This window comes from Astyanax mexicanus, chromosome 18 (genome assembly GCF_023375975.1).
Source record: "Astyanax mexicanus isolate ESR-SI-001 chromosome 18, AstMex3_surface, whole genome shotgun sequence".
Lineage (NCBI taxonomy): Eukaryota > Metazoa > Chordata > Actinopteri > Characiformes > Acestrorhamphidae > Astyanax > Astyanax mexicanus.
This window is the reverse complement of record NC_064425.1, coordinates 12,146,546-12,167,728: the sequence shown is the minus strand read 5'-3', so window position 1 is coordinate 12,167,728 and position 21,183 is coordinate 12,146,546. Positions and strand designations below refer to the sequence as shown.

The following is a 21,183-nucleotide window of genomic DNA, read 5'->3' as shown; positions in this document are numbered from 1 at the left end:
CATGATTTAAACTGAATAAATATTACATACATAGATATGCAAATATAAACAAACATATCATAGTGTGATGTTAATAACACAATGCACACTGAGCCTATCTAGAGCTTTATTGACTTAAGTTTCTTAACTTTAATGGACAGGTATTAACTAAGAAGCACAGCTAGCATCTTATATATGTAATTATCTGACTTTTAAATTACATCAGTCATAAACTTTATAATTAGAATAGGGATGCAGTGTTTTCTATAAGGGTATAATTTGTTTCAGGAGTGGCAGCAGGCCCACCAGTAGATCTAAAATCATTTTTAAAAGAAATAAACCACACTTATCAGATTACTTCGATCCCTACCTCTTTAAGAATTCACAAGTTTTGTGTAATAATACTAAAGACTGATAATGGAGAACCCGTTAACCAATCATAATTTTACAAAGAAACTCTTGTTTTCTTTATTAAAAAAAAAAAACGCTTAAAGAAAAAGAGACACAACTAAGAGCTGGCAGACTTTCTTTTCATACACTGGTTAAAAAACACTGCTGTGCACTGTGTATTATTAAAGCATGTATACTGACTCCATCAGTCCAGCTTGTTCGCTCTCCAGTGGCTGTATTTTTTCCAGAACATGAGAATACTGGACGTTCGCCTTCACCCACGCAGCTAATGGAGCAGCAGCTGCACTCGCACGCTTTGCATTCTGTAGAACGGAAAATGCACACAGTAAACACATCGTATGCCCATAAGCATCCAGATGCATCTAATGAGCTACTTCATTTATGCTCTGGGGTTGCTGAACATGAATGTGCATTAATATTATGTTTCTTGACGATTCAATTAAACTTTTTGTGATAATATAGTACAGTTTAAAATTTTCATGTCTTAACTATTGGATCTGTGTTTCACTAATCTACATCTCATCTGTAATTGGTGGGTTTTTTTACTTGACTAAAGGACATTTAAGAAATCAGAAAAGACAATTATTACCTTAACAATGGAATGTCTTTAAGTACTTACTTACTGTTAAACTTATATAGCACCTTATTGCCACTCAAACCAAGGATGCTTACAATTACATTCCACACACACTCAACACACACCGGTGAGAAACAGTAGCCAATCATGCACAGTGTACTCTCAACTGGAAATGACCGTTCACCTGGAGGACTGCATCGGGCGCTGAGGAGTTGATTCAGCACAGAGTGCCAGAGTGCATACAGTCACACACCAGGGCTTTTTTTTATAAGGTATCCCTTTTTTGGGGCTATTTAGAATATCCAATTTAAGTGTGTGTTTACCTTTGGGTCAAAGGAAGCTTTGTTCCTGTGCAGCAGCTCCTCCACACTCTGGCGGATTTCGTGTGTGATGTTTCGAGCATCGAACGTGGCGATGTCCTCTCTCACACCTCGCTTAGCCAAAAAACTGCATCACACACACATTTAGAAACACAGCCATTACGTATTTATACAGAATTAAGCCTTTAAAATGACTGAAACCAAAGCAGCGTGACGTCTTTAGTCACACACTGCTACTGAACATCGCCTTACTGAGAGTTCTACTGCGCGAGAGTTTAATTAAATCAGTCTTTCTCCCCTAACAGAATCATTTAATCTGGAACACAGTGTCTAATTACAGCCAAATTAAAATCTAACAGGCTTTCAGCGCAAACACTGTGCTGCTTAGTGCAGCAATATTCATTTTTACTAATGGTTTTACTCTAATTAAAACACTATCTGAAACATATCTTGGTAGAAGTATCTACTGTATCAGTCTTTACCCTCAGTTAAGACGTCCATCTGTGGGACATTTAACGTGTCAGTGCATTCTAAAAATAGAAGACAGGGATCCACTACTGGTTCAAGTTGGTGCAAGTTAAGAGACTACAAATAAACACTGCCACAGGGAGAACATTAAAAATGTATTTTATTACTAAAAAATAACAAATAATGCAGAGTAATTGCCCAGCTTAAGCAACTATCAAGTTGCTAGGGTGTTACTAGGTCACTAGTAGTAGGTGTGCTGATCTCAGTATTAAGTAATGTATTGGTAAGCATTTGCTACTGTATCTTAGGTGGATTGTCTGAGCTCTCAGGTACAGTAGGTGCATTAAAGTTGTAAGCAGCTGTTGTGGTGGACTGTGGGTTATTTGATGGTGAGCAGGTTGGTGACTCACCTCTTCATGCTGACCCAGGATGTATCGAATATTCCCATGAGCCTCAGCACTCCCTCCAGGATGTCTCTGATGACATCAGGTGGCATTCGCAGTGAGCGGATCTCCGACAGAGACTCAGATTTAATATTTCCTACTGCCTGCTTGGCTTCATCCACCAGGGGCTACACACAAACACACACACAAATTGTATACTGTACTAGCCTGCAAATCCAATTTTTATTTATTTACTTGAAAAGGTAAAAAAAATATTGTATGGGTATCGGAACCGAATTTAAAGTATTATTTCGGTTTACAAAATTTAAAAATTATACACAGCCCTATTGGCAGGTCTGTTAAAGTGTGCTCACCTGCACTTCCTTCAGCTCGTCCTCAATCTTCTCCTTTCGCTCTTCGATCTTGGCCACTTCCTGAGCCATCTTTCCCTTCAGCTTTTCCATCTCTGTCTTCTGATCACTCGCATTCTGCAACACACACACAAAATACAGCAACAGGTAACTGTGAGTTTGCATCCTGCATCCAAAAAGCATTTAAGTAATTATTGGCGCACTATAAGTAATATTTTCAGAAGGACTGATAAAATTACGGTTCATCGACAACAACCAGCATTATTTTAACAATATATTGTCCAGGATCTTCTCCACACACACACACACGGACCTGCATGGACAGGGTAATCTCCTGCAGGGCAGCATCTGCTTCTGCCTGTTTGGTCTTCAGCAGGACACTCTGTTCAGCTGCCCGCCGCTTCAGCTCATCAACCAGCGACTTGGCCTCGTTCAGCTTGGCCACACCAGCCTGCACACACGCACAGAGAGAGAGAGAGAAAGATAAGGAGAGAGAGATGAGAGAACTTATTTGCTGTTGTATTGTAACCTTCTATTATACAAAATATCTCATTCAATCATTCACACCCATGATCGTGACAGCAGTGTGTGCCATTTATTTTTTATTTCTTTATTTTTACTATGAATGTCATTAATCACTTCTACACTGCACTGCAGAAAATCCATTTGCAAAAACTAGATATGTAAATATATGTAAATGAATACATATATGCTTATTTTACGCAGAAAATAATAAAATAATATTCTGCCAATGGGGCAAGCACATTTTTCTTTGTAAGATTTCTTAAAAGTCTCAAATTGAGTGAAGTAAGACTCCCTCCACGACTCTGAAGCCAAGGTGGACATGGCCATGAATCCGAATTTATGGGTTAACGTCAGTCTGGGGACTTTTCTTGATTTACTCGTTTTTTAGATGCAGAGCAATCATAAACCTCTGATTCTATAATTGCCCTTGCTTGGAGTGTTTATCAGAGCAGCTGAAACACAATTGGAAATACAAAAGCACACAAAAAGTGAGTTCTGCATAATATGTCCCCTAACTGAGGGGGGAGCCTAGATCTCAAAAAAGGTTCAAGATGGCCTCAGGATGAAAATGTTTAAATACCTCTGATATAAAGTTATATACATCTGGCCCCATAGTGTACAAAAACAGTGTGTGTAAGAATGTGTGTACCTGCAGATGCTGCTGTCTCTGAGTGAGTTCTTTCTGCTTGGTGCTGTAAATGGACTGGTACACTCTGAGGAAGCTCAGGTACTGACTGGGCGTGGCTCCAAACTCACGGCAGGACTCGTGGATCCTCAGGAACGAACGGAAGAAGTCTGCATTCAGCGAGGCTGAAAAATATCCAAACAAGCAAAATTCTCAATCTTGTCAGGACTAAGATTTACTGTCTTCAATTGCACAATATGTTTTGAAACAGGGCTGCATTAAGGAGTGATACCGTAATTTCTGGGCTGTAAGCTGCTACATTTTTCACACGCTTTGAACACTGCGATTTATTTAATAGTGTGGCTTCCACTATTTACAGTAAGCTAAGATTTCCAACATTTTAGCATGGTTGGCAGCAGTGGTAGCCGCAGTTAGCAGCACTTAGCTCTAGTAAACTACGGCTGACAGCACTACACTGAGGAACCCTGAGTGTTCCAGTGAGCCAGGGTGCTATCAGCTAGTGCTTCGTCCCATGTAGCTTGTTTTAACAGGGTAAACAAACAGATTACAGTCCAATATACACGCCTCTGAACGGTGAAAAAGCTAGCGTTGCAGTTAGCGCCTACTGCTAATACTGCTCCAACCTCAGTACTGGAGAAACTTTTTAACTGAGCCTTATAGTCCAAAAAAAATGTGCAACATATCCTAGGCTACCAGTAGCGATGGCTCCACAACAAAATCTGCACTACTTTTCTATTTTAATATTTCAACTTTATTCTCGTAATATTACGACTTTATTCTTGTGACTCTTTTGTGGTACGTAACATTTTTTTGCGTACATAATCTTTTTAACTGAAAGTGTCTGTGTAACATCTTTTTGTGATAAATCATGTATATCAATATTAGACAACTGCAGCTTATAGTCAGGTGCAGCCTGTTTATCTACAAATTATTTTTTCTTTTAAAATTAGTGGGAGCGACTTACATTCAAATGCGCTCTACAGCCCAGAAAGTACAGTTATTGTTTTAACCACTTTTGCCCATCCATACCTGATCTCTTCTTCTTTGATCTTTCTGAGCTTTTCTCCTCCTGTTCTCCCGCTCCACTCAAAAGCATCTCTGGGATCTACAATCCACAAAACCAAAGAGACTTTATACACAATTTACACCATATACAGTGCACACAATGTGTACACACACACACAAGCAATGTACAAAGCATACACTCATTCACACTATACAATACACAATCTCACTCTTCATTCTCTCTCACTACAAGCATATTATCCTGGCAAGTGGGATCAGCATACACCCTCTCTACCTTCTTCATGCTGCTCTCAGACCACCCCTCCATCCACTGGACAGAGCACTTCCTGTACAGCGCCGGGTTGCTCTCACAGTTGATGGTGAAGTTTTCATTAGTGCAGTCCATTATTAGCACCACATGGAGGTTCTGCTGGACACCTACACACACACACACACACACACACACACACACACACACACAGACAAAGAGAAAGGCTTTATTGCTATAAAATAGTTGGTAAATTTGGCACAGGAGTTAATAATTCATGAGGAGACAGCATTATTTTAAAGGTTTTGAGCATCCATATTAAAAGGCACATCACAATGCTCATTGCTATCTTAAACCCTGTTACCCTGTTTTTTAATTGATATCTTGGCAGTGGAAATCACAGGTGCATCTTGGCAGAAATACATTACTATCTTGACAAGTGGGCCACACGCATACACCCCAGCTTGTTATGCACATATGGAAAAGCAAACTTTTACATCAACAATACACAAAATAAAAAAAAATATTATTCTACATCATTATGACACATCAGACACTTTCTGTTAGCTCCTCAAATGCCTGCTTCACCTTTGCAATAATTGGCTGTTCCTGCTGTTCCCATAAATGTAACTGTTAGAACACAGTTCTAGATACTGCTATTTATTTAACTGCTGTGGCCACCTGTGGAGTTCCTCTACAAGTCAGAGTTTCCAGTCTAATATGTGCTGCAGTGTGTGGGTCTATGGATGTCAGCTCTTGGCATGCCTGTAACTGGGTTAAACTGTTGCTGTGTGGCTAATCTGTGGTGTAATTAGGACAGTGTTTACTAACGGTTTGAGAAATAGTTGAAGATGGGTCCGGTAAAGCCATCCTGTGACGCCTGATCTTTCAGAGATGACAGCAAAGGTTCCAGCTCCTCCGCAGAATAGAGCCCAGGAACCTCACCTGAGACACACACACACACACACAATTATATTTCTGCTGTGCTTCATTCACTGCGTCCAATAACGAATATTGGATACCTACAGAGTGAACTGAGCTGACAGGTTCTACAGCCAGGAACACTGACCTGAGGACAGCAGACTGTTGACCATCTCCAGGAAGGAGGGATGAACAAACTGATAATCCTCCAACAGCAGCACAGTCTGCTGGCCGTCTATACCAGCAAACTGCATCACCTGCACAAACAGTAAGAGACAGAGAGTAAGTAAAAATGTACTCAAAAATGTATACTACTATAAATATATACAGCAAAAATATATATTTTTAGGTATCTAAATGATATTAAAAGGTAATTGTGTGTCTAAGAATTCTCACCGTTTTGAGGTCAGTTTTAAAGTGTTTGAGGCTGTAAGATCGAGATATTTTGGGGGTGTAAATTGTTGCTCCATGCATGTGGCTGACCACACACACGGCTGTCCTGCGTCCCACTCCGCTCCGGCCGGCCAGCAGCAGAGACCCTGCTGGACTGCTCAAAGCACGGTCCACTCTGGACATAAAGTCCAGAACCTCTGGGAAAAACAGCAGGTCCAGCTCGCGGTTCTCACGCCCATACATGACCACACCCTAAGAGAGATGGTTTTACATTTATGTACAGATACAGCAAAAAATGTATTACATAGTAAACAGTAAAGAAGTGCTTGTCCTCCAAAATCCCCTGACTGAAACCTGATTATGGTATGGTGATTTGCAGTGATTTGGGATGAGCTGGAGCTTTACAGTGTGAAGGAAAAGCAGCAACTATTGTTTAGCACCTCCAGGAACTCCTTTAAGATGCTGAGAAAACTATTCCAGGTGACTTCACCTCATGAAGACACTGAGACTAAAATGCCAGGGGTGTGCAGATCTGTCCTCCAAGTATAAAACATATTCTGGACTGTTTTACACTTTTTTTACACACATTTGTGTGTTTTTAATGGTGAGTGTGTTTGAGTGACTGAACTCTGTATTATTATATGTTGTGCTTATACTTTAAACAAATCAAGCAGGTCTGACCTTGCGAATGACCTCAGTAAGGTCACTGGTGTTGAGGCGGCCGAGTGGCTTGCCGTAAGGTGGGAGGGGTTGGTTAGGGTTCCGGCCCTCATGACTGGCACCCCAGGTCACGAAGAATGTGTCTGGGGGAAAAAAAAAGGAAATTAACAAATCTTTACAAATTGTAAAGCTATGAACAAGTCTTATAACCAGTTTGAACTCAATCCTGAATATTACCTGTTACTTTGTTATGAGCAAATTGTTTTGTGTCTTATTGTGTCTAACATAATTTTTGTCATACATAACACAGCTTTCTAATCTTGGTGGTGGTGTGGACAGCAAAAAAACACGCTAAATATACATTGGTATTTAAATAAAAAAGTGGAATAGCGACTCAGTTTGAACATCCAGATTGGAATTAATTTGATTTTAAACACAAGGACAAATTGGCAGCCAAAATAGGCCTAAAAACAGAAGTGTAGAGAGCAAAGAAAAAAGGAAGCAGAGGATGGAAAAAAGTGGCAGAGGAGGAATACTGTGCCATTTTTAACACAAGCATGTGTCAATGTGTAAAAAAAAAAAAAAAAAAAAAAAAAACACCCTGCAGCAGTTTTCAAGTTTTCAACAGTTCCCATTTCTTTTTTTAATTTGTCACACTGATGTTTCAGTGTGTGTGTGTGGATTTGTAAGTTACCTGACATGTTGTCTAGCACATCAGAGCCCCAGTCTCCTCTGATGACAGAGCTTAGGATGTTATCAAACGCGTTTAAATCTTTGCTGGAGACGATTCGGTCCCTGAACAGCCGGCGGGCTTCGTAAGCTATCACTTCCAGCACTGAGTCTGCAGGAGTAACACATTTACCTATACACACAAGGACACACACACACACACATACTACCTTTAGATATTTTGGAGCACAGAGAAGCCGGTGAACAGGGAAACAAGATTGTTAGTGATGTGTGTGACATACCGTTTAAAATCATTGGCAGCAGAGAGAGAAAGAGAGAGCGCCAGTTATAAACCAATCAGAGTGTTCGTAAACATACAGGTTGGCAGGTTTTCCCAGTGGATGATTCACATTTACTCAGCAGTTGAACAGCTCAATTTAAGCAACAGTAAATCCCCCACAAGTCCTGATGTTGCCCAGCTTGGCTTTCCACTGCGACTAACATTAACACTGAGCATGTGTCCATCACCTACTCACACTCATAACTCAAAACCTGTTTCTACATTAGCTATAGCTCTCCATTATCTCTTTAACATTAACACTGAGAATGTGTCCATCACCTACTCACACTCATACCTCAAAACCTGTTTCTACATTAGCTATAACGCTCCATTATTTCTTTAACATTAACACTGAGCCTACACCCATTACCTACTCACACTCATAACTCACAAGATGTTTCTATATTAGCTCTGTACAGTTGTTTTGTTCTGTAATTTGTTTGTACTGTCTGAGACGACCCGAGGGGGATATGGCTCCTCTGACTGAGTCTTGGTTCCTCCTAAAGTTTCTTTCTCTTAGCATGAGGGAGTTTTTCCTTGCCACTGTTGGCATCACTGTGGTGATAGCTCACAAGAGGCTTGGACCCATATCTTTGCAAAGCTGCTTTGTGACAAAACATGTTGTAAAAAGCGCTATTTAAATACAATTAAATACAATTATTTAACATGTGTTCCTACCTGGAGTCAGGTCATATCTGAGCAGACTCAGCACCCACTGAGTCAACACACACGGAGTAAACAGGTAATGACTGTAATCATCCACCGTGAACTTAGCCTTCACCTGAATCAACACATGCGCAAACACACACACACACACACACACACAAACACACACAGATTAACCAACATTATCAGACATTAACTTATGTCCAGGACCACTGCCCCCTGTTCAAGCCTAAATAAATATGAAACCAGAACTCACCTGTTCATAGATCTGCACCAGTGAACCAGCAAGCTGGTGTACCCTCCCAGCAGAGCTCCAGGTGGGGTGATTACCCAGAGTTCTTTGCAGCACAGGAGACAGGTAGGCACTGTAGATGGTCTGCAGTTGCTCCCTGTCAGGATAACTGCATAAAAACACACACAAACAGAAACAGTGTTGGTTATAAGCTGTAATAATTGTCTGGGTAATAAATCAGTTTAAACTGCAACTGGGGCGCCGAGTGGTCCAGCGGTCTAAAGCGCTGCCACTATGAGCAGGAGGTCGCCGGTTCGAACCCCAGCTCATGCAGCTTTGCCATCAAGCTGCCGGCGTCAGAGGGAGCAAAATTGGCCCTGCTCCCTCTGGGTGGGTAGATGGCGCTCTCTCCCCACATCACTCCTACGGGGATGTCTGCAGCACAGGGCGTCTGTGAGCTGATGTACTGGAGCCGAGCCGCTGTGCTTTCCTCCAAGCGCGCTGGCTGCTCGGTAATGCTGCATCAGCAGCAGCTCGAAAAGAAGCGGTGGCTGACTTCACATGTATCGGAGGAAGCATGTGCTAGTCTTCACCCTCCTGGTGTGTTGAGGTATCACTAGTGATAGGGGGAGTCCTAATGAATGGGTTGGGTAATTGGCCGTGTAAATTGGGGAGTAAATGGGAAAAAATTAGAAATAAAATTATAAAAAAAAAAAAAAAAAAAAAACTGCAACTGAACAAACTGTTAGCTTAAATCTTAAATCAGTTCACATCTTCCCCACAAGTGAACCCCTCCAGGGTGTGTTTGGAACCAGGCCGAGACAAATAAAACAGAGTGCGTTTTAACTGAGTTAGGTAGGACTGGTGTGAAAATGCCATGTTTTTTTGTGTGTGTGTGCATGCGTGCGTGTGCGTAAGAGACTCACTCAATGGTGCAGATGCGCACTATAGAGGTAAAGCGGGAGGTGAGTGTGTGACGGCCCAGTGCGCCCCCTGCTGACATGGAGGCCACTATCTGAATATTCTCCAACCCCACCCACTCCAGATTCTCATCATAAAACCCATGATACGTCAACACCTGCAAAAAGAGAGAGAGGGAGAGGGAAGGAGAGAGAGAGAGATTGAGAGAGAGATTGAGAGAGAAGGAAATTTGTCAGGCAAACACATACATTCCAAAGGCAATCCTATGTAAAGTTCTGTATGTTAGTTTGTTTGTGTGTGTGTGTGTGTGTGTATACCTGCTGCAGAAAGGTGATGATGTTGCTGGTGCCCCATTTGTCTGGTCTGGGCAGGTTAATATCTTTGAGATAGAGGACGAGGGTCTCAGAGTCTCGAGGGCGATACACTCGGCCTGTGCTAGAGCTCAGACACACACAAGTGTGTGAGAGTTTCTGTAATACTTGCAGGGATGAAGTCTGAGCACTACAGTGCAGCACAGCCACCTGGGTAGAGCGCAGCTTGGAGAATGCGTACCGTAACAACATCCTGCAACACACACAAGATGATAATGAGAATTATTATTAATTATGTCATTGCTATAAGCATTAATATTATCAAAAGTTAACTTCAAAGGCAGGCATGCTGACCTTGAAAAGAAAAACATCTACACCGCTCATAATTCATAATAATTTTCATAAATGTGACGATAACGATACTAGACAAGAGTTTGAATTATTTAAAAACGTGTCTAAAAATGTATTGTATTGTACTAGACTGCATTTATTAAAGAATAATAATTGGTCACTCAACATATTAATGGAAACAATATATTTAAGCTATTTCTATTTACATTAAACAAACAAAACATGAAAATCATCAGTGCAAATATCAAACCATGTGGCCTAACAGATCTTCGTATGCTTTTAATAATGGATATTTAAATGTAAATAAAAGAATCAGCATTGTTTTGGCATCATTAAATTATTTTATTGATGTCAATCATTTAAAAATTGCATTAATTACCACCAATACGCAAATTGCATACATATGTTGGCAGGCCTGCAAAAGTGTGTGTCAGAATGTACGCATGTGAGTATGTGTAGTACAGTACCCCTTGCCGCAGCCCTCTGGCCCCACCAGTAGAAACGGCTGTGTGTGTCCAGGGCGGAGCCAGTGTGTAAAGACATGCAATGCGCGCTGCATGTCGGCGGTGTGTATAACAGGGAGTGTGTAGGGATTGCTGAAATCCTCCACACACAGTCCGTCCCCACGCTGCAGCTCATACGCACGCAGCCGGCTGGAGTCAGAGTCATAATACACGTCCAGAGGCTTCCGCGGGTCAGGGGGACTCTCCCTCGCCCAGCTAAGGACCTACACACACACACACACACGAACACACACACACACACACAAAGACAAACACAGTGTTAATATAAATTGATATTCAATGCTGATGTCTGTGAAAAGAAAATATATAATGCTGTATGCAAAAAAAAAAGATAAATGGAGTGACTAATCGGAATCAATGTTCATCCACTCACTATATGTCAAAATGTTTGTAAACACCTAACAAACGGGGAATCTCAGGGTATCTCAAAATACAATATTTAAGTTAACAATATTTAAGATATTTTATTTTAAATTAACTGGCTTTATCTTTTTAGGTAATTAGCAATGTGGCAAGCAACTCTATACATTGACACAGGCAGCATTATTTTTACCCAAACTTCCAAACTAAAAACAATAATTAAATTAAAACCAGCCTTTTAAAAATAGAGTTATAATCCAGCATTTTAAACTCTGTACTGGTACTGGTAACTGTAATCACAGCATGTACATTTTGTCAAAAATTATTTATACTGCTAGAAAATGTGATTGCCATAGACATATGTATTGTATTGAGTGTTATTTAATGTAATAATCTTTGAGATCTAGTTGCAAATACAAAATTAGCTTATTACTGTAGAGTAAATTATTGATTTGTTTTATATATATTGACTTTTTTTTATCTCACCTCTTTGGCAAATTCCTGACGGGATTTAAGGTGCAGGTTTCCTCCCAGTCCACGGATTAGCCCAACCACGAACTGACCCCGCTCACACACACCCCTCAGATGGGATAAACCATTTAGCACTGTCCCCACCAGACTTGTCTCTACTACAAAGTCATTCTGCAGAAATGAAAGGGAGATTATCATAAATAATTATAAAATATATATAAATCTATGTATACAATACCTACACTTGTGTGTGTTTATATACCTGCTTGAAGACCAAGTCCAGTGCTCTGTGGAAGTAGTCATTAATCCAGTTTTCCAGGTTCACTCTGTTCTGTTCCTCCTCTCTCCTTAACCATGCCTTCAGTAGAGACCCTACGTCCGTGTCTTCATCACTGTATTACACACACACAAGCATCGTTCATGCTAATAAAAGGCTAGTAATTATTAGAGAAGTAATTATTTATTGGCTTTGAGGTGAGATTGTGGTTTCTCGGATCTCACAAGCAGTGACTAAACACTACACTAGGTTCACAGAACAATATGTAAAGACTGCAGCTGGTTTTACCATAAATCCAACAACTACTTTCTCCTGTATGATCTCACATGAGTCTCTTCAGACCTTACAACTACTGTCAGAATTCTGTATTCAACTAGCAATACTTGAGGGTCCTACACACCTGATGATAAATATTGTGCTGTTTTAATCTTGCAAAATCTCATGGCACCGCCTCCATTGGTTTCTGATCGGCTGTATTGTGTTATATATGTTTTGTGATGAGCTGCATAAGGAAGATCATGCCCATGACGGAGACTGTAGCTTCTGATTGGATGTGTTGTGTTGTAGGAGGTTTGTGATTGGCTACCTGAGGAAGATCATGCCCATGCGGGAGATCGTGGCAGGCGAGGCGCAGCTCAGGTCGTGTGTTTCAAACAGGAAGTTGACATTGGGGCCGAACTGAATACGTTCTCCGCTGGGCATAGTCAGCAGACGATTATCGTCCAGAACTGAATTCAGAGACTCCACCCACTCTGGATCGACATCACCATCACACACTATCCACGAGCTCACCTCTGCAGGATAGAGAGAGAGAGGGAGATAGAGAGAGAGAGAGGGAGGGAGAGAGGGAGATAGAGAGAGAGAGAGAGAGAGAATATTAAAAGAAAGTATTATTACTTTTTTTCTGCAGGTTCCCTGTTGACAGGCATCTTTGCATTTTACTTTTTTGTCACGTGAACCACCACATTTCATCCAAAGGAAAGGTATTTTCGAATTTTCCTTACTCTCTGTATATTCTTGCAAATGCATAGATCGAAAAAGTGTGTGTGTGTGTGCGTGTGTGTATGATCTCTAAAAAAGACCTAAAACAAACCCAAACCAGACCATGCTGAAATATCATCAATGTAAATGTATACGGAAATTATTGCCTGGTCTAGATATTATAAACATGTTCAGATATTTATTTTATAGATTTTACCTGCACTGAGACACTTCATTTTACTGCTTTTAATGTATACTCATTCATGCTGCTACAGGAAAAGTGCCTTATGTACTTTTATTCTTGCAAATACATAGATCAAAAAAGTGTGTGTGTGCGTGTGTATCTCTTACCCTGAGGTTCTCGTACGACCTGCCTGGCAGAGGCAGTGAGCACCCCGTCAGTCCACTCACGGGTGTCCATGTCGATGTGTCCGAGCAGCTGATGGCGCTGCATGGCTTTTGGGTTGAGCGTATGCTGTTTGACCTGCAGGTCGAGTCGGCCCAGCGCCGCCCGCAGTAGCTTCCACAGCGTTGACTTCCCTGCACCGCTGGGACCCACCACCACCACACCCATACGCTGCTTCAGCTGCTCATACAGCTCCAGAGCCTTTTTTATCTGCAAACACACACACACACACTTTAACACTTTCAGGGTTAGTAACTTCAATAAACTTCTAGGAAGTGGACAAACAAGATGCAGCTACAAGGGTGCAAGTATGCATTGTGTTGGAAAAATTGCCGATGTGCATTGCAGGAACAGACAATTCCACATTATTTTACTATGAAATCTCATGCAATTGCATTGTTTGAACACCAGCGGTCATAATTCCACTACTGCAGGCCAGAGAACCAGTGGGCATAAGCGAAGGGTGGAAGACATGTCAGTCATTTTAGACTAAAGCCAATCACACAACTGCTTTTTGATGTCAGTCACTTTTCTTAAGCCAATCAACAGCAAGAGTTAGCTGTATATATGTTTTATTGCAGCCTCCTAAAAGGGTTTGTTATGGGTCTGTCTTGTTTGCGATTAGAAAGGCTGGACAGGAGACAAAATCAGGATTAAGTATTTTTTAATACCCCCATACTAATAATTTTGTATGTATATTGCATGTTTAACAGCACTAATTCTGAGTTCAGTTCCTCTGAGGTGATGATAGATCTGAGTATATAAGGTGTACCTGATTTTGCTGCGTGTTTAAGCACACCTCAGCCAGTCAGACTATAGGAACAGGACTAATAAACATTCATTTTATCTGCAGTGTAAAACAAAACTTTACCTGGCTGGGGATGACCTCCAGCCTTGCCTCTTCGTATGCTGCCAGCAAGGCAGCATTCAGAGCTTCATACTCCACATCCTTAAAGTCAACTCCAGGAAACACGTCTCTGACCAGAGCATCGAACCGTGAGCTGTCTGCAAACGTCAGCTTAGACATGGTGTTCAGCCTCAGAGCCTGAACCACCAATCCACTTTCCTTTACTGTGAGAGAGAGAGAGAGAGAGAGAGAGAGAGAGAGAGAGAGGGGGAGAAAAAGGAAGAGTCTGTTTTCTGGTTTTCATATGTGTTTTCTTAAATGTATTTTTTTTACGGTTTTATTGTCGTGAATGACATATGAGGAGATAAATAAAGAGGGGATGAGGAAACAGAAAGCTTTACTGTTATTCTGGTTGTTCTGCTGTTTTTTCTGAAGTTGTAATAAACTTCCACATCCTCTAAGAACAGTCTTCAAAGCACGCAGTCCCCAGTCATAGTGCTGCTGTGGGGTCAATAGCTCCCTGCACACAAACAGACAGCATTAAAATCCATTATACATACATACATACAAGTAATCGTTCACCCATCCAAATCACTGAACTCAGTTAAGTCAATAAGCACACACACACACACACACACACACACACACACTTGCAGGTGATTGCTCTACCTGGCCAGGTTGAAAATAGCAACAAGTTTGCATCCAAGCTCCTTCCCTTCCTTAAATCCCTCTGAGTAAAGAATGACCTCAGCGATCAGCTCGTTATCTGGGGTCGTCATGGCAACCGGTCGGAATAGCTGTTTCAGGTTATCCGGAAGCTTCTGCCTCCCTCCGTAACCTTTACCGGCCGGGTTCAGCGTTATAAACACTCCTGAATTCGGGTCCAGCTCCACCTGACCCCACACACAAAGAGACACACAGATACACACACACACTCTCTGTTACAATACATATCTGTACATAGCATTATTTTTAAATAGGTTTTAATAATTTAAAGGACAAAAAAAATGAGAAATGGACTTATGGGTTATAGTAAAACATGATTACAGGTACAAATTTTGCCCAGTAGCCCACCTCCGCTCATCCGCAGCATTCCCAAATACAGCATTTTTAGCCCATGCAAAGAATGCCCCCTTCCCTAGCATTGTAAGCCTGCTGGGAGCACTGGCTAAAAAATTGTTTTGCAATACTAGGGGTGACAAAAGTGTATTTAAAAACAAACCACCACAGAGAAATACAAAAAATGATACAGGATAAATAATTTATTTAATAAAAAATTGCGTATTATATAATGTTAAATAAATAAACAAGTCTACTAGAATATTACATTTTACTTTTTTCTATTCTATTCCACTGTCTGACCTCTTTGCCCAGTAGCTGGCAGGTGGCTGTGTGGTTCTTAAGTGAGTTCTGGATGGCCTGGATCTGCATGGAGACAGCAGAGAGCACGGCCTCCTCCAGGCGATTAAATTCATCAAAGCAGCCCCACGCTCCGCACTTCATCAGTCCCACAAAGATACGGCCCATAGACTTCACATCTATTCCCTGCAGGAGCACACACACACACACACACACAATCAATTAATCCATTAAAGTAATAGCACACAGAAGAGAGTGTGTTATGGCAAATAACATCACAGTTGTGACAGGATCATAGTTCATCACAGCTGTGATGTTATTAATGTTAACACACTCCTCTTCTACTATAGCTTATACACAACATTTTAGAAAATAAGTTAAGTGAACCAAGAAAAAAAAAACTGAAGGCAACCTTACATAATATTTTAACACATAATAACCAACTGAAAAAAAGACCTAAAACAAATCTAAATCAGACCATATTGAAATATCATTAATGTAAATGTATACAAAATTATCTCCTAGTCTGGATATTATAAACATATTCAGATATCTATTTTATATATTTTACCCACACTGATACACTTTATTTTACTGCTTTTAATTTATACTAATCCATGCTGCTACAGGAAAAGTGCGGTATGTACTTTTGCACTCTACTGGAATTCATGTTGCTGCTACTTTCCTTAATTTTCTTATTTATATCTTTATGTTTATATTTATCTATACCTTTATTTTACTTTATCATATTCTTAGATTATATCTCTTTTGTGCAAAATTGGACAGTGATATCACAATTTCATACCACATTATTCACCACATGTGGTGTTGATGACAAAGTCTCCTTGAATCCTTTTTTTTTTTTTTTTTAACAAACTCTGTGTGTAATTGCTCTAGTGTAAGGTGATCTGCAAAGCAATCTGGGAGTGGATGCACTTTAGCAAATAGCAGTCTAGCTGAAAAAGGAGGACGAGAGCAAACTGGTGTTTAGGTGAGATGTGCATCGATTTTCAAATCTGTTTAGTGTGTACCATAAAATGCTTAAGGCAAGACAACTTCAGCCTCTATGAAGTAAAAACATTTTTTTATTTCAGAATGATAATAATTTTAAAGAGTTTGTACGTTGTTTGTACCTCATCACAATTAAAAACTAGCACTTGTCTGCCGAACAGTCCACCAAGGGCTTTCACAGATTCAGTTTTGCCAGTTCCTGCAGGACCGTACGGATTTCCCCCCAACCCCATCCTCATCGCCTGGGTCAGCGTCAGGTAGCACTTATCAGTCAGTGGAGTGTGGACCAACTTTGCAGCATTACCCTAACACAACAACAACAATAGTGAGAAAAAAATGACTAGATTAATAACCTTGGTGCTTTTTCAACAATATATACATCAAATATACATATAAAGCTATGTACCTGGTACTCATAGGTGTAATTGAACACTGCATCTACCATGTGTATGGTGCAATGCTGCTCTGAGTTCAGGTAAAAACGGAGCTGCTTCTTCCACAGCCAGTCATCAGTGTTGTGCACCTGAGTCTCCAGCAGCTCCCGGACCACTGACAGGTTATGGATCACATCCAGTACCAGAGCCTTCAGCTTCAGCTGTAGAACACTGGACTCTAAATACACATGGCACAAATCAGCACAAAATACAGACTACAACAAAGTGACTACTAGGGGTGACCTGCAATAGTCGCCGATTCGACTACTTGGTTCGGAGGACCCCTACTCGGCTATGAACCTCATAGTCGAATGTACCATTCTGACTGCTTGGGGGTGCCCAAGGCTGCTGCTAAGCATTAGTTGTTATATGAAATGTCTTTGTTTTCGTTATATATAGCCTTTTGTAAAATCATCCTAATTTCTGTTAATATTTTTATTTATTCGTGTGCGCATTAACAACAGGCTTCTTCCTTACTACACATTAATATATCACCCCCTGCAGTTGCACAATCCAAACGAGAGGAGCTGAACACGCTACAGGGCCATCAGCATCTGCCGGTGTATTTGCATATGATGGCTACTAAAAAAACTTCCAAAGTGTGGGAGTATTTTGAAAAAGATAAATATGAACCCAAGAAAGTAAAGTGCAAGTTATGTCAAGTTCTTGCATATCACACGACAACAACCAACATGGCGTATCATTTAAAACGGGTAATGCAGGCATCAAATAAAACAAATATTAACATTTATGTGTCTTTTTTCTGACAGTTACACCCGCAGACTCATGTTGACAGCTCAGCCAGCACGTCTGCAGCACCCGAGAATCAACTAAATAAACTGATATCAGAAAAGATGTGTGTAAATAGTTTTATTTTTTAAAATAGGTTTTATTTATTTGACGCCAACTGCAGAAACGGGTATCCCAACATCAGCCACCTCAGTAATTGTTCTCTTGAGTCATCTTACTGCTTAAAATAGCCAATATTTACTGTTAAAATATATAACTACTTTATTATTTTAATAATAAAAACAATAAGCTAACACTTCAAGTCAGCTCCAACTAGAGCCTAGATTGGGCACAAATAAATCCAGCCCGACCCGGATCGCGCCATAAACTGTCATTATGAGCCCAAGCCCGATTTACAGAGATCATACATAAACAAACACATGTCATGAGTGCCTAACTCTTCGCAATATCTACACACACAAACACACAGTGCTGTACCTCCCGACTCGCTGCTGGTGTCAGTGTTGGTGTAGTGGTCTAGTTTAGCTATTAGCTCCAGCTCCAGCTGGTGAAGGTTCTGCTGCCGGATGGCATTCTCCACATCCTCAGTAAACTGGATTTGTTCAGCCAGACACAGGATCTAACAACACACACACACACACACACACACACACATAATATGGGTGGCATAATATGGATGGGAAAATATGCTTTGACAAAACAAATAAGTGAAAAAAACTGCAGGTTTTTCTATTTGCGTTTAATCTGATTGGAGAAACAGAACCAGATTTCCTCAATTTATTGCTTTCCAATTTGGAAGGACCTAATTTTAAAGTAAAGGGTGAGTTCTGTTCTGTTTAAGTGGTTTTAGAGGTAAACAACACAAACACCCTTGAAAACAGAATGCAGTGGCACGTACAGATGATCACAATGATTATTTTGTCTTATCATGCAATACATTTTTATTTTATTAAAATGTGTAATTGCAATAATATTAGTAATAGGTCTGAGTGTGGGATGGGTGCCTGTAGGCAGGTGTTACCTGTGAGGGATAGCGGTTGGGGTCAACCCCACCTCTCTTTACTGCACGAACACATTCACACAGCAGAGACTTCAACGTCTCCTTCATTTCTGTTGACAGCCCACTGAGCCACACCTGACACACACAAGCACACAAAATCATACACATATGTATAACACAGATATATACACAGATGTCAAAAGTTTGGACACACCTCTTCTATCTCCAGGTCCAGGTATTATACATGCTAGATATTTGTTGAGGGCTTTTAAAGCATTGGGTTATCATTCTGCAAGCTCTCCAAGTTTACCTTTCAGCAGTTCACACACAGCAACCAATCACATTTGCCTCTGAACTAAGAATTTTGTCTGTGATCTTAAAAAACTCTAACTGGCTGGATAACTAGAGCTTAAATCGTGTAGCGTGAATCTGTCATAAGCTGTCATAGTTAATGAAAAAGTAACAGTGAATTTAAACAGTATTCGGGAGATTGTGTCTAAACAATGAGGCGGTGTAAATACTGTTGTGTGTCTGACCTCCACATCACTAGAGATGGTGATGGTGTTCCTCAAGGGTACCGTTTCACCCTCCAGGGATTTCATAGCAGTAATTTTGCTAAAGCTGGTGTCAAAGTCCACACTGTAGATGCCTGTAACATAGAAACACAAACACATTCAGTGGCTACAACTTACAACTTGTTCTGTATACCAGGCGAGGCAATTTATATATACAGAATTTCACACACACAACCACACACACACACACACACACACACACACACACACAAATTATAAATACCAGCAAACAGCTTCTTCAGGTGTGTTTGTATGACGGTGGGGTTGGTGGCTTGGCCCAGAATTTCCAGCAGGTCGTCATCACCAATAAAATAGAAGCGAGAAAATGCAGAACGCTTTTCCTGTAGGAGTCAAGAAAAAGAGAAAGACTTCCACCTAATGCACAAAAGGCATGTACTAATTATGGTTGTAATGTAAAATAAACAGCAATCAGCATATCACTTATCATTCCTTTTAACAGTCTGGTGTGCTCTGACTTTGGTTGAATGATATTTTAACGGGGCAGCGCTTCTGCGTTTCTTAGCAGAGGAAACTGATCTGGTTGTTTACACTGTAAGGGTAAGCAGGTAATTAACAGAAACTGTATTCTGTTTTTTTGGGGATGTTAAAGTTGGGTTGCAATGAGCATTGTGAAACATCTTGTGCAGGGTGTAAGATAGGGCCCTTAATCTGTGTGTGTGTGTGTGTGTGTGTGTGTGTGTGTCACCTCAAGGAAGTCATTGAGTGATTTTTGGCAGCGCTGCAGCTGATCTTGTAGAGTGACCAGGGTGTTCCTCATCCCCGCTCGAGCTGTCAAAGATGTCATCCTACTGTCTCTCTGCACATCACCCATAATAGCCCTGCGTGCACACACACACACACACACACACACAAATATATTTATTGTCCTATGCAAGATCTTATACAGTATAAACCATAGCTGGAAAAATTATAGTGTATACTGATCATTCATAGTGAATACACAATTGAATCACAGACCTGAAGTCCTGATCCACTCTCTGAAAGCGTGCCTGTTCCCTTGGCAGTGCCCCACGCCCAAATATGGGCTCTAAGTAGACCCATTTTCTTTGAATGGCATTGAGGCTGTGCAGAAAGTCGTCCAGGTCAGACAGACGCGTCTCCCACAGCGAGACTTTGTCGTGGAAACTCTGGTAATACGGTGAATCCTTCAAGGACTGCAGCAGGCAGCGGTTATCCCCCACCTGTGGTAGAGTTAGTGATGTGTGTAGAGCTAGATTTAGGTTAGTTAAAAATTATTAAACATGATTTAAGCACAATCTGACATGAAGCAATTAAAACAATTTAAGATTCATGTATTTGATTTGATTTGACTCAATGGATTTTATTCTTGCACTTAGCAGTCAAAATAAATTCCATTCCAATGTCCATTTTTTATATCTAAGCCAACCTTGAAAGAATTTTATGAAATAAACAGAAACATTTACAACCATATCACCAGTGAAAATACTAAACAGTGTCCTACCAGATTTTCTTAAGCTTTAATAATGGGTATTTAAATGTAAATAAAAAAATCAACTTGGTCCCGATACATCAGCTCACAGGCGCATTGTGCTGATCACCATCACCCTAGGAGTGATGTGGAGAAAGAGTGCCATCTACCCACCCAGAGAGAGCAAGGCCAGTTTTGCTTTCTCAGGGCTCTGCCAGCTGATGACAAGCTGCATGACCAGGATTCAAACCAGCAATCTCCCGATCATAGTGGCAGCACCTTAGTAATAATAGATAATAAAAACAGAGTGTGTGTATGTGT

At 40.7% G+C, this 21,183-nt stretch overlaps 1 protein-coding gene across 6 annotated transcripts in view; it reads right to left on the bottom strand.

Annotated features, from left to right (window-relative positions):
• Positions 1 to 21,183, bottom strand: part of LOC103040540 (cytoplasmic dynein 2 heavy chain 1) — a 70,390-nt gene that overhangs the window by 30,430 nt on the left and 18,777 nt on the right. For 5 of the 6 annotated variants that reach the window (XM_049466922.1, XM_049466924.1, XM_049466923.1 and 2 more), the window contains exons 28-61: positions 20,391 to 20,614; positions 20,119 to 20,251; positions 19,636 to 19,753; positions 19,374 to 19,486; positions 18,859 to 18,972; positions 18,315 to 18,456; positions 17,060 to 17,265; positions 16,776 to 16,958; positions 15,646 to 15,828; positions 14,953 to 15,176; positions 14,685 to 14,803; positions 14,308 to 14,507; positions 13,382 to 13,646; positions 12,636 to 12,843; positions 12,035 to 12,164; positions 11,788 to 11,943; positions 10,885 to 11,144; positions 10,073 to 10,319; positions 9,761 to 9,912; positions 8,859 to 9,003; positions 8,615 to 8,717; positions 7,622 to 7,789; positions 6,949 to 7,070; positions 6,271 to 6,519; positions 6,023 to 6,131; positions 5,785 to 5,898; positions 4,981 to 5,123; positions 4,710 to 4,785; positions 3,684 to 3,844; positions 2,823 to 2,960; positions 2,513 to 2,626; positions 2,166 to 2,326; positions 1,291 to 1,414; positions 571 to 692 (exon numbers count right to left, since the gene is read on the bottom strand). In XM_049466922.1, the coding sequence (XP_049322879.1) occupies positions 571 to 692; positions 1,291 to 1,414; positions 2,166 to 2,326; positions 2,513 to 2,626; positions 2,823 to 2,960; positions 3,684 to 3,844; positions 4,710 to 4,785; positions 4,981 to 5,123; positions 5,785 to 5,898; positions 6,023 to 6,131; positions 6,271 to 6,519; positions 6,949 to 7,070; positions 7,622 to 7,789; positions 8,615 to 8,717; positions 8,859 to 9,003; positions 9,761 to 9,912; positions 10,073 to 10,319; positions 10,885 to 11,144; positions 11,788 to 11,943; positions 12,035 to 12,164; positions 12,636 to 12,843; positions 13,382 to 13,646; positions 14,308 to 14,507; positions 14,685 to 14,803; positions 14,953 to 15,176; positions 15,646 to 15,828; positions 16,776 to 16,958; positions 17,060 to 17,265; positions 18,315 to 18,456; positions 18,859 to 18,972; positions 19,374 to 19,486; positions 19,636 to 19,753; positions 20,119 to 20,251; positions 20,391 to 20,614 (5,426 nt within the window). The remainder of the gene's footprint in view (positions 1 to 570; positions 693 to 1,290; positions 1,415 to 2,165; positions 2,327 to 2,512; positions 2,627 to 2,822; positions 2,961 to 3,683; positions 3,845 to 4,709; positions 4,786 to 4,980; positions 5,124 to 5,784; positions 5,899 to 6,022; positions 6,132 to 6,270; positions 6,520 to 6,948; positions 7,071 to 7,621; positions 7,790 to 8,614; positions 8,718 to 8,858; positions 9,004 to 9,760; positions 9,913 to 10,072; positions 10,320 to 10,884; positions 11,145 to 11,787; positions 11,944 to 12,034; positions 12,165 to 12,635; positions 12,844 to 13,381; positions 13,647 to 14,307; positions 14,508 to 14,684; positions 14,804 to 14,952; positions 15,177 to 15,645; positions 15,829 to 16,775; positions 16,959 to 17,059; positions 17,266 to 18,314; positions 18,457 to 18,858; positions 18,973 to 19,373; positions 19,487 to 19,635; positions 19,754 to 20,118; positions 20,252 to 20,390; positions 20,615 to 21,183) is intronic. The other variant, XM_049466925.1, reaches the window with a different exon arrangement.